The sequence below is a fragment of the Rhinopithecus roxellana genome, chromosome 8 (assembly GCF_007565055.1).
Source record: "Rhinopithecus roxellana isolate Shanxi Qingling chromosome 8, ASM756505v1, whole genome shotgun sequence".
In the NCBI taxonomy this organism is placed as follows: Eukaryota; Metazoa; Chordata; class Mammalia; order Primates; family Cercopithecidae; genus Rhinopithecus; species Rhinopithecus roxellana.
In genome coordinates, this window is record NC_044556.1 from 16,379,664 (window position 1) to 16,392,233 (window position 12,570).

The 12,570-nt window shown below is 48.2% G+C and overlaps 1 protein-coding gene across 5 annotated transcripts in view; it reads right to left on the minus strand.

Annotated features, from left to right (window-relative positions):
* Window positions 1-12,570, minus strand: part of CPAMD8 (C3 and PZP like alpha-2-macroglobulin domain containing 8) — a 122,361-nt gene that overhangs the window by 69,423 nt on the left and 40,368 nt on the right. For all 5 annotated transcript variants that reach the window (XR_004058973.1, XR_004058972.1, XM_030936991.1 and 2 more), the window contains exons 14-15: window positions 3,369-3,558; window positions 468-640 (exon numbers count right to left, since the gene is read on the minus strand). Coding sequence is in view for 3 of the 5 variants with exons in the window: in XM_030936991.1 (XP_030792851.1) it covers window positions 468-640; window positions 3,369-3,558 (363 nt within the window). In the remaining 2 variants the exon portion in view is untranslated. The remainder of the gene's footprint in view (window positions 1-467; window positions 641-3,368; window positions 3,559-12,570) is intronic.

Sequence of the window (12,570 nt, forward strand, 5' to 3'; positions counted from 1 at the left end):
AGACGTGGTGGTGCACGCCTGTAATCTCAGCTACTCGGGAGGCTGAGGCAGGAGAATTGCTTGAACCCGGGAGGCAGAGGCTGCAGTGAGCCGAGATCACACCACTGCACTCCAGCCTGGGTGACAGAGCTAGACTCCGTCTCAAAATAACGGTAATGATAAAAGTTGTCGCAGGGAGGGGGACGGGAGGCTGAGGGTGCTGATGGAAACAAGTGCTGTCCCTTAAATCCTGAATTCAACAAAAGCAGAAAACAATTGATGGCTTTTCTTGTGTGTTGTGAACGCAATCTCCTTTTGGGTGACTTTTGGAGACACTTCAGTAAAGATGCAACTCATGTTCCCACAATTCCTTATGTCACGCTGTGACACAACATGAGTCTCAGGTGTGTACAGACCCCCTGGCCAGCACCTTGGAGAAGCCCCAAGGGCCCTTGGCTGTGTCCCGGGTTCAGTGTGCGATGCTCTACCTGGTTTTCGAAGAAGGTCTCAACTGCAAATTGAAGGCTGTCGGCAACCCCTTCTCCATTCTCCCTGACGTAGAAGACCAGCAGGCGACCGAGGGGGACCATGCTGGGGGTCACGGCCAGATGAAGAGAGGTCACACACACATTGACCTCAGCTGCTGGGGCTGGTGGGGGCTCTGAGGTGAGCAAAAGTAGAGAGAAGTGGTGAACTCTCCGCATCTGACATGCAACCTCAGCCATTCAGGCTCTGCCCCAATTTGCCCTGCACTATACTCCTGTCTACACATTGAGACAGTCTGCATCTTCGGTTTTGAAATGCCCTTCCCAGGCTACATCCTCAGTCAATGCTGACTCTTCCCATTGACTCAGCTCTAGGGTCACCATGGGCTCCTACAGAGCAGGCTGGAATTTGCCTAGAATCATCCTCTCTGCTGGGGAACACGGTCCCTTCTCCCTGACCAGCCCTCTGCTTCCTCTGTGGACAGCAAAACCACCTTGGCCTGTCCAGGCAGCACCACTCCAGCTCCCCAGTATGCCCCTGACCCCAATCCCTCCCTCTGATTGGCTCCATCTTGCTGGGGCCTGAGGCCAGCAGACCTGGGCAGCCATTATTTGCTGACTTGAACTAAGTTCATACTTCCTTCCCTGTGAGTAAATGATCCTTAAAGGATAGAGGATCTTAGAAGCCTGTCCAGGCACTCCCAAATACTCTACTGCAAGAGAATGAAAGTAGAAAGTCTCCCAGTTCCAGAATGGGCTATCTGTTAGCTGGTTCTGTGCAGAGCTCAGAGCAGCCAGTGGACAGGCATGGTTGGGGGAAGTGGGGACAGAAGGAAACTCCTGGCCAACAGGAGGAGGTGGGTACCCAATTGGCCTTGGGGTTCAAATCCTGGCTCTGGCCCTTACTAGGCAATGGGAAAGTCCCTGAAACCCCCAACCCAAGTCACAGCCCATTCATCTGCAGATGGACACAGTGGAACCATCACCATCCCAGGCTGCAGTTGGGTTAAATGGGGACAGATTGTGGGGAGTTCCAAGCCCAGGGCTGGCCCTGGACAAGGGTTCCAGGAAGACATAAAGCCCCTGTTATTTCACCTAGAAGAGAAGAGAAGACCAAGAGGATGCAGGTGCACCATGCCCAAAGCACAACTCTGGCCAGCAGTTCTCAACCAAGGCAATTCTGCTGCCCAGGGGATGCTGGCAATGTCTGCAGATGTTTTTTGGTCATCATTGCTGGAGAGGATGCTACTGGCTTCTGGTGAGTAGTAGCCAAAGATGCTGCTCAGCATCCTACAGTGCACGGGATGGTCCCAAATGTTGACAGTGCAGAGGGTGAGAAAGCCTGCCTAAAAAAGAGGGATCTTCTCTATCTATTTATCCATCCATCCACCTATCCACTCATCTTTCTATCCATCCATCCATTCATATATTCATACATCCACCATCTACCCATCCATCTACCCACCATCCACCGTTCCCTCTATTCACCAACCATCCATCATCCATGCACCCAATCACTCACCACCACCACCACCGTCCACCCATCCCTCTATTCATCATCCATCATCCACTCACCCATCCACTATCCATGCATCTGTTTGTTCATCCATCGTCCACCCATCCATCCACCATCCAATCATCTATCCATCTGTTCACCCATCCATCATCCACTCATCCACCCACCTCACTATCCATCCACCTATTCTTCCATCCATCATCCCCCATCCATCCACCCACTTCCATCCATCTATCGATCCAACCATCCATTCATCCATCATCCACCCATCCACCCACCCACTATCCATCCATCCATCTATTCATCCAATCATCCACCCACCCATTATCCATCCATCCATCTTTCTGTCCATCCATTCATCTGTCCATTCATCCATCCTTTTGTCTATCCATCCATCTGTCCATTCATCCATCCATCCATCCATTCATCCGTCCATCCATCCTTCCATCCATCCGTCCATCCATCCTTCCATCCATCCACTGTTTTATCAGTCCATCCATCCAACCATCCATTCATCCGTCTTCCTATCTGCCCATCCATCCATCGATCCATCCCTCCATCATCTATAGGGCTATTGGCATCTAAGGGGTGGAGGCCAGGGGTGCTGCTCAACATCCTACAGTGCCTCCACCACAGAGAATGATCTTGCCCAAATGCTGATAGTGCCAAGGTTGAGAAACCTTGCCTTAGCCTGAGAGACCCTGCCTGTCTATCTATTCACCCATCATTCTATCTACCTACCTACCCATTTCAGTGATTCTCACTTGGGAGTGACTCTGCCCCCTGGGGATAGTGGCAATATCTGAAGACTTTTTAGGTCATCATACTGTGGAGAGTTGGTACTACTGGCATCTGGGGGGGAGAGACCAGGGATGCTGCTCAGCACCCTACAGTGCACAGAGTGCCACCCACTCTAGAGTGATCCACCCCCTTCTATATGTCTATAGTGCTCAAGTTGGGGACCCTGTATTGGCAAGAAAGGCTTTGAAGAGGAGGGGACTAAGGAAGTCCCCTGGGAGGAGGGCCTTATAAAGAGCACATGGTGTCAAAAAGAGAGAAAAGGAAGAGGATTCATAGGCAGAACCACCTGGGCAAAGAGGTAACAGCACAGTGTGGGCCAGTGCAAGAGCCCAGTCTGTGGCTGGCTTGTCCCTGTCCCCTGCAAACACAGAGTGAGAAGAGCCTGGGGCCTGAACCTCTCCACTTCCAGTGGCTGATCACTGTCCTCCTGGACCCAGTCTGGTATTGTTAAGGATGTGTCCCCTCTGCCCCAAGGCAGGCTCCCCTCTCTGCTAGGTCTTGCCTTGTCCCTCCTTGCAGGAGTGTTCATCTCAGTCTCAGTGGTTCGGAAGGAAGAACAGGAACCTTCTCCCTGCTGCCCAGCTCACCTGTCTCAGAAAGGTGTGTTAAACGAATCGGTTTCTCCAGGGCAGGGGCTGCCCGCTTGCTTCGCTGCTGGGTGATGTGGGCAGGCTGCTGGCCCGATAGCACAATATTGCCCCGCGCAGCCACCTCGTAGTACAGGGTAAAGTTGCAGGGACATGTGGACTTCACAGAAAAATCGGCTTCTTCCCCAACCTATGGAAGACACGCAGCATGGGGGGCCCTGCCTGGCACCAACATTGCAGCCCACTACAGGGAGACGGCCACTCTGGGGCCAGAGGGAGGCTGGGATGACTGAGGGAGCGGAGTGCCCAGCATCCAGTCCTGGCCCCTAGTTTTGTTTTGTGTTTTGTTTTGTTTTCTTTTTTAAGATGGTGTTTCACTCTTGTTACCCAGGCTGGCATGCAATGGTGAGATCTCGGCTCACTGCAACCTCTCCCTCCTGGGTTCGAGTGATTCTCCTGCCTCAGCCTCCTGGGTAGCCGAGATTACAGGAGCCTGCCACCATGCCCATATAATTTTTGTATTTTTAGTAGAAACAGGGTTTCACCATGTTGGCCAGGCTGGTCTCAAACCCTGACCTTGTGATCCACCCACCTCGGCCTCCCAAAGTGCTGGGATTAACAGGCGTGAGCCACCGCACCCAGCCAGTGGCCCCTAGTTCTGTATATGGCCTGAGGCTTACCTCCTTGCAGGATTGTGGTATAGATGAAACGTGATGATGGTGTGAAAGCCCTCAGTAAGATGTCATGCCGTAAAGAATTGAACCTGGCCCAAAGAGAAGGCTGGCCTTTGCCCATAGCTCCTGGGAGGTGATCTAAGCTCTCCGAATGTCCTGCCTGATAAGAGCGTCTTTGTCTACTTGGGGTCTTGGGTCACATCAGGTAGTAATAAATATGATTTCTGGAGGAGGCTTTGGGCCATGCAGCATCAGATCAACCTGTGGAGAAGCTGGGGAATGAGATTAGTCATGGAGGCAGGTGGTCATCTATGTCTACGTGACTGAGCCCCAGTGAAAACTCTGGACACCAGGCTGGGTGTGGCGGCTCATGCCTGTAATCGCAGTGCTATGGGAGGCCGAGGCAGGAGGATCATTTGAGGCCAGGGGTCTGAGACCAGACTGGGCAACATGGCAAGATCCCATCCCTATTTGAAAAAAGAAGAAGAAGAAAGAAACATAACTCTGGACACCAAGGTTCCAGGGAGCTTCCCTAGTTGGCAGTACACCATGCATGCTGTCCCACATCTCTGGTGGGAAAATAACACTGTCCCTGACTCTATGCAGAGAGAATAAGTAAGTTCATGTTCAGAATTCTTCCGGACTCTGCATCATCAACCTCTCGTCTTCACTGATTTTCATGTGTATTGTTTAGTGTAATAAATTGTAACCATAAGTATAACAGCTTTTAGTGAGTCCTGTTAATTCTTCTAGAGAATTAAAGAAACTGCAGTAGTGTGAGGACTCCCAAACTCTGCAATTGGCATTAGAAGAAAAAGTTGTCTTAAGAACTGTTTACGGCCAGGCACAGTGGCTCACGCCTGTAATCCCAGCACTTTGAGGGGCTGAGGCAGACAGATCGCTCAAGTTCAGAAGTTAGAGAGCAGCCTGGGCAACACAGTGAGACCCCCATCTCTACAAAAAGTACCAAAAAAAAAAAAAAAATTGGCCGGGCGTGGTGGCACATGCCTGTAGTCCCAGCTACTCAGGGGGTTGAGGTGGGAGGGTCACTTGAGCCTAGGAAGTCAAGGCTGCAGTGAGTCATGATCGCACCACTGCACTCCAGCCTGGGTAACAGAGTGAGACCCTGTCTCCAAAAAAATAAAAATAAAATACTGTTTCCTAATTTTGAATGTGCTAATGCCGCCAATGGGCTGGGCCTTCTCTTAGGATATGAACTCAATGAGTTGGGTCCTATCATAGTCCCCAAGTTCCCAGAGGGGAAAACTGGAAACTGAGGCCTTGATTCTTTGTCCAATGTCAGTGAGTGTAGGGCAGGATTCATACTCAGGGGAGCTGATGCCAAGGCCCCACACTGAACCCTGAAGCTGCCATTATTCTGATATCAGGAAAGCTAAGGCCTCCCAGGTCCTAAGATCACCCTAGGGGTTTGGTGTGTGGCCATGTCCAACACTTAGCCCTAGGAATCCCCTCCTCTGTTCCATGTTTTGCAATCTGTGCCTGTCCCCAAATGTTGGGATCACCCTGAAAGCCCAGAAGAGGGATATCTGGAGTAGGGGAAGAGTGACATTCTTGCTGTGGAAGCTTGGGCAAATCATTTCACCTCTCTGAGCCTGTTTTCCCATCTGTAAAATAAGGCTGTTATCTCCTGGACAGAGGGTCCTGAGGCTCCAATGAGATGATGTGTGTGTCATACTCAACATTGTACAGTGGACACTGTAGGTGGCTAATAAGTGTCATTCTGGCCGGGTGCCATGGCTCACACCTGTAATCCCAGTACTTTGGTAGGCAGAGGTAGGCAGATCACTTGAGCCCAAGAGCTTGAGACTAGCCTGGGCAACAAAGTGAGACCCAGTTTATAAAAAATCAAAAAACTTCGGCCAGGCACAGTGGCTCACACCTGGTAATCTCAGCACATTGAATGGCTGAGGCGAGAGGATCGCTTGAGTCTAGGAGTTCCAGACCCGCCATGGCAACATGGTGAAACACCATTTCTACAAAAATACAAAAACTAGCTGGATGCGGTGGTGGGTGCCTGTAGTCTCAACTACTCAGGAAGCTAAGGCGGAAGGATCACTTGAGCCAGGGAGGTCAAGGAGCGGTGAGCCATGATCATGCCACTGCACTCTAGCCTGGGCAACAGAGTGAGATCCTGTCTCAACCAATCAATCAATCAATATTTTTTAAGTAAACAAATAAATAAATAGTAAGAAAAATAAACGTCATTCTACCTCCCCCTAAAGCAAGAATCTGTCTGTTTAAGAAGCTGGCCCTAAGGGACTCCCAAAGCCAAATTTGGAAAATTTGAGCAGCAAAAAGAAGAATGTCGGCTGAGTGCGGTGGCTCATGCCTGTAATCCTAACACTTTGGGAGGCTGAGGTAGGTAGACTGCTTGAGTTCAGGAGTTCGAGACCAGCCTGAACAACATGGCGAAACTCCATCCCTACAAAAAATATTTAAAAATTGCTGGGTTTGGTGGCACAAGCCTATAGTCCCAGCTATCTCGGGGGGCTGAGGCAGGAGGATCACTTGAGCACAGGAGGCCAAGGCTGCAGTAAGCCATGACTGTGCCACCACCCTCTAGTCTGGGGTGCTATGGTTTGGCTGTGTCTCCACCCAAATCTCATCTTGAATTGTAGCTCCCATAATTCCCATATGTTGTGGGAGGGACCCAGTGGGAGATAATTGAATCATGGGGACAGTTTCCTCCTTACTGTTCTCATGGTAGTGAATAAGTCTCATGAGATCTGTTAATTTTATAAGAGGTTTCCCTTTTTACTTGGTGCCCATTCTCTCTTGTCTGCCACCTGTAAGACGTACCTTTCACCTTCTGCCATGATTGTAAGGCCTCCCCAGCCACATGGAACTGTGAGTCCATTAAACCTCTTTTTCTGGCTGGGCATGGTGGCTCACGTCTGTAATCCCAGCATTTGGGGAGGCCAAGGCAAGCAGATCACGTAAGGTCAGGAGTTCAACACCAGCCTGCCCAACACGGTGAAAGCCCATCTCTACAAAAATACAAAAATTAGCCAGGCATGATAGCAGATGCCTGTAATCCCAGCTACTCAGGAGGCTGAGGCAGGAGAATTGCTTGACCCTAGGAGGCAGAGGTTCCAGTGAGCTGAGATTGTGCCATTGCACTCCAGCCTGGGTGACAGAGTGAGACACCATCTCAAAATAAATAAATAAATAAATAAATAACAATAAACCTCTTTTTCTTTATAAATTACCAAGTCTTGGGTATGTCTTTATCAGCAGCATGAAAATGGACTAATATACTGGGTGATCAAGCAAGACCCTGTCTCAAAAATAAATAAACAAAAAAATAAAAATAAACAAAGAAAGGAAAAAAAGAGCGCCAAGGTCATGAAAGACAAGGAAAGATTAAATTTTCAGATTGGAGGAGACCAAGGAGACGTGATGACTAAATGTGATGTGGGGCCCTAAAGGTGATCCCGGATCAGAAAACAAGGCCATGAGTGGGAAAACTTGGGGAAATCCAAATAAAGTCTGGAGTCTGGTTAACACTGATGTCCAGTGTTGATTCTTAGTTATGACAAATGGATCATAGTCTTGTAAGATGTTAGCATTAGGGGAAACCTATCAAAATCTCAATGGCCTTTTTTGCAGAAATGGAACTGATCCTAAAATTTATATGAAAACACAAAGGACTCAGGAATCTTGAAAAAGAATAATAATGCTGCAGGACTCACATTTCCTAATTTCAAAACTTACTACAAGGCTACAGTAATCAAGAGAGTGTAGTACCAGCATAGGGAGAGACACAGAAACCAATGGGATAGAAGTAAGAGCCCTGAAATGAATCCAGACAGCTAAGGGCAACTGATTTGAAATAAGGGTGCCAAGACCATTCAATGGGGAAAGAATAGTCTTTTTAACAAACAGTGCTGAGACAACTGAATAGATGCATGCAAAAGAGTGAAGTTAGTCTGTGTGTGGCGGCTCACACCTGCAATCTCAACACTTTAGCAAGCTGAGGTGGGAGGATCACTTGAGCCCAGGAGGTTGAGCTGTAGTGAGCTATGATCACAACACTGCACTCCAGCCTAGGTGACAGAGCAAGGTCCTATCTCAAAAAAAAAAAAAAAAAAAAAAAAAGAGAAAGAGAGAGAGAATGAATTAATTTGGATCCCTACCTCACACCATATAAAAAATTAACTCAAAACAGATGAAAGACCTAAATGTAAGAGCTGAAAGTATAAAACTCTTAAAAGAAAACACAGAAATAAATCATGACCTTGGATTTGGCAATGGTTTCTTTGAGATGTGGCACCAGAAGTACAACAAGCAAAAGAAAAAGAGAAATGTGATTTCACCAAAATTAAAATTTTTTGTTGCACTAATGGACCCTGTCAGGAAAGTGAAAAGATAACCCGTAGTACAGGAGAAAATGTCTGCAAATTACACATCTGATGAGGGCTAGTATCCAGAATTTAGAAAGAACTTTCATGACTCAACAAACATAAACAATCCAATTATTAACAGTAGTGGGGCCGGGTGCGGTGGTTACATCTGTCATCTCAACACTTTGGGAGGCTGAGGCAAAGAGGATCACTTGAGGCCAGGAGTTCAAGACCAGCCTAGGTAGCATAGTGAAACCCCTAAAAACCAAGTGCATACACACAGGTAAGCATGCACATACACAAAAATGCACATGCACACTCATGCATAGTCACACATCTGTGATACAATCGTGCAGTCACACATGCATGCAAACAAACACTAAATGCAAATTACATTTTAGGGTACCCCTTGAAAATCTGAATATTGCCTATGAATTAGACAATATAATTCAGTGAATGTAATTTTCTTAGGTGTGATCTAAGAAAATGGCCTTGAGATCAGGTAACATAATGCCTTTTTTTAAGTATACATTATGGTCAAGTATTTAAGAGTGAAGCACTATCATATCTGTAACTTGCTTTCAAATGCTGCAGCCAAAAAATGTGTAGAGAAATGGGTGGATGGATGAATTGGTAGATGGATGGATGGATGAAGGGAGGGACAGAGGGAGAATGGATGGAGGAAGAGTGGATGAATGGAAGGATGACGGGTGCATGTATGGATGGATGAACGAAGGGTGGACGAATGGATGAAGGGCAGATGGATGGTAGATAAATGGATAGGGGTAGTGGGTGGATAGCTGGGTGGAGAAAGGAAAGAAGAAAGGAAGAAAGGAGGGAGGGAGAGTAAATGGATGGATGGATGATGGAGGGATGAAGGGAGGTGCAGAGGGAGGGTGGATGGATGGATGAAGGGTGGATGGATGGAGAGAAGATGACTGGATAAAGGGTAGTAGGTGGATGGATGGGTGGAGGGAGGGAGGGAGGAAAGAAAAAGGGAGGAAGGGTGAATGAATGGAGGGAGAGAGGACGGATGGATGGAGGGATGAAGAGAGGGATAGATGGAGGGATGGAGAGAGGGATGGAGGGTGGATGGAAGGATTAATGAAAGGATATAGGCAAAACATTAATTTATAAATTAATTTATATAGGTGAAAGTCTTATGGTTGTTTATTACATTAACGTTTTCAATTTCACTCTAAATTTATAAATGTCCCCCTTATAAAAAGACACCCACACAAATGTCCCCTTCTGCTTGAGATCTTGGGGGAGAAAAGGAGAGCACAAACCTTTCTCCTCTTCTTTACTAAATTTGTGGCATCAAAACAATCTTAAAAGATTGGAGTGACAGCCCCCGTTCAACAAGCAACAAGCAAAACAGGTTCAGAAGGGTAGGTGCTGAGATGTGGAGAGTCGAGACCCCAGCTCCCCGCTGCCTGGGCCCTGGTGCTAGAAGAAGAGAAAGAGGTCCCTGCACCATGCCCATCCTAGCCCCAACGTGAACCCATCTTCCCTCCATGCCCTGAGGTTGTGCCCGGGCCACTCACGGCAATTTGGTGGAAAGGAGGGGCTGGCATTTGCTGAGCCACCTCAAACTGGATTGAGATGTCACCCAGGGAGCAAAATCTAAGTGACAGAGCCAGGTCTCCCCCTAATCAGAACAACAGTCTGGCCAGCTGAGAACACAAGGTTCCTTCCTGCCCCCTGAGGAGGAGGCCAGCGCCAGTGTCCCCGCCCTGCACCGCTGGTTTAATGGCATTACAACAAGAACAGTGTGTTCAGCCAAGCTGGGCATGATCCTGTCTGACTTCTCATTCTTACAACCTCTGCAAAGGGCTGTTAATCCCAGAAAACAGGCAGTCTCGGCGCCACGATTCCTCCAAGCTGAACCCCAGGGGCCTCAATGTGATCAGAAAAGGAGTGAGAGGTTTATGGCCTGGTAGGGCCCTGGGTGCTGTAATGGCAACTGGTTTCCATTAGGGGTGACATTTCTGCCAAGGCTGGGGCTGTAGCTTGAGCCAGAGGCTCTGCTGGGATTGCAGCCAGGATGCAAACGGCCCAGCCAGTGAGCCTGCCACCAGCCCACGGAGTTAACAGAGGGGTGATGGACTTTAAATATAGATGTGTATGGCCGGGTGCAGTGGCTCACGCCTGTAATCCCAACAGTTTGGGAGGTCGAAGAAGGTGGATCACCTGAGGTCAGGAGTTTGAGACCATCCTGGTCTACATGGTGAAACCCTGTCACTACCAAAAATACAAAAATAATTAGCCGGCCATGGTGGCAGGTGCCTGTAATCCCAGCTACTCGAGAGGCTGAGGCAGGAGAAGAGCTTGAACCTGGGAGATGGAGGTTGCAGTGAGCTGAGATTGTGCCACTGCACTCCAGCCTGGGCGACAGAGTGAGACTCTGTCAAAAAAAAAAAAAAAGATATATATATATATATGTATCTAGATGTCTATGAACACACATGTACACAGCATATACATATATATGCACATATATACAGTTGACCCTTGAAAAATACAGGTTTGAACTGCCCATGTCACTAATATGTGGATTTTCTTCCACTTCTGCCTGAGACAGCAGGACCCATCCCTCCTCTTCCTCCTCCTCCTCCGCCCATTCAACATGAAGATGACAAGGAAGAAGACCTTTACAATGATCCATTCCCACTTCTTGAACAGTCAAGATATTTTGTCTTCTTTATTATTGTTTTTTCACCTGAGCCTGCCAGTGTACCTTATGATTTTTTTAATAACAATTTTGTTCCTCTAGCTTACATTATTGTAAGAATACAGTATATCATACATAGAAAGTACAAAATCTGTGTTCAATGACTCTTTCTGTCATCACTAATGCTTCTGGTCAATAGTAAGCTACAGGTAAAGTTTAGTTAAGTTTAGTTTTGAGACAGGGTCTTGCTCTGTCACCCAGGCTGGAGTACAGTGGCATGACCATGGCTCACTGCAGTCCCAATCTTCCAGGCTCAAGCGATCCTCCTGCCTCAGCCTCTTGAGTAGCTGGGACTACAGGCATGCACCACCACATCCAGCTGGGGTTTTTTTGTTTTTGTTTTTGTTTTGATACAGATGGGATTTCACCATGTTGCCCAGGTTGGTCTCAAACTCCTGGGCTCCAGCTATCCTCCCGCCTCAGCCTCCCAAAGTGCCGAGATTACAGGTGTGAGCCCCCACACCCGGTCGGGAACTCTACTTTTTGTTCAAGGTTTTTATAAACTTACAACTGCTCTTAAAAACTTAAGTTTATTGGCCGGGCGCAGTGGCTCACGCCTATAATCCCAGCACTTTGGGAGGCCGAGGTGGGTGGATCACAAGGTCAGGAGATCGAGACCATCCTGGCTAACACAGTGAAACCCCGTCTCTACTAAAAATACAAAAATTAGCTGGGCATGGTGGCGGGCGCCTGTAATCCCAGCTACTTGGGAGGCTGAGGCAGGAGAATGGCGGGTGAACCCGGGAGGCAGAGCTTGCAGTGAGCTGAGATCACGCCACTGCACTCCAGCCTGGGCAACAGAGCGAGACTCCATCTCTTAAAAAAATAATAATAAGTCTATTAATTCAAAGAAAAATACACACACACATCTTATACAATCAGAATTGCAAAATAATAGACCTAGGATAAATGAATGGCAGACACAGCTCTAAGTTCACCTTGTCTTCGCACTCAGCGTGCCTGTATGGAGAAACTCCCAGGGCCTCTGCACTAAGGGAAGGCTCAAGGCAGTGGGGAATCCGGCCCCATAGCAGCAGCTCTATGTCAGGTCTGGGTGCAGTGGTGCCGTGAGGCAGAGTGGTGATCATCATTGTCAGCCCTGGGCCACAGCCTAAATGTCCGTAAGAAATAAATAGCAGACTCGCGCAGTGGCTCAAGCCTGTAATCCCAGCACTTTGGGAGGCCGAGATGGGCGGATCACGAGGTCAGCAGATCGAGACTATCCTGGCTAACATGGTGAAACCCCGTCTCTACTAAAAAATACAAAAAAACTAGCTGGATGAGGTGGTGGGCGCCTGTAGTCCCAGCTACTTGGGAGACTGAGGCAGGAGAATGGCGTAAACCTGGGAGGTGAAGCTTGCAGTGAGCTGAGATCCGGCCACTGCACTCCAGCCTGGGCAACACAGCGAGACTCCGTCTCAAAAGAAAAA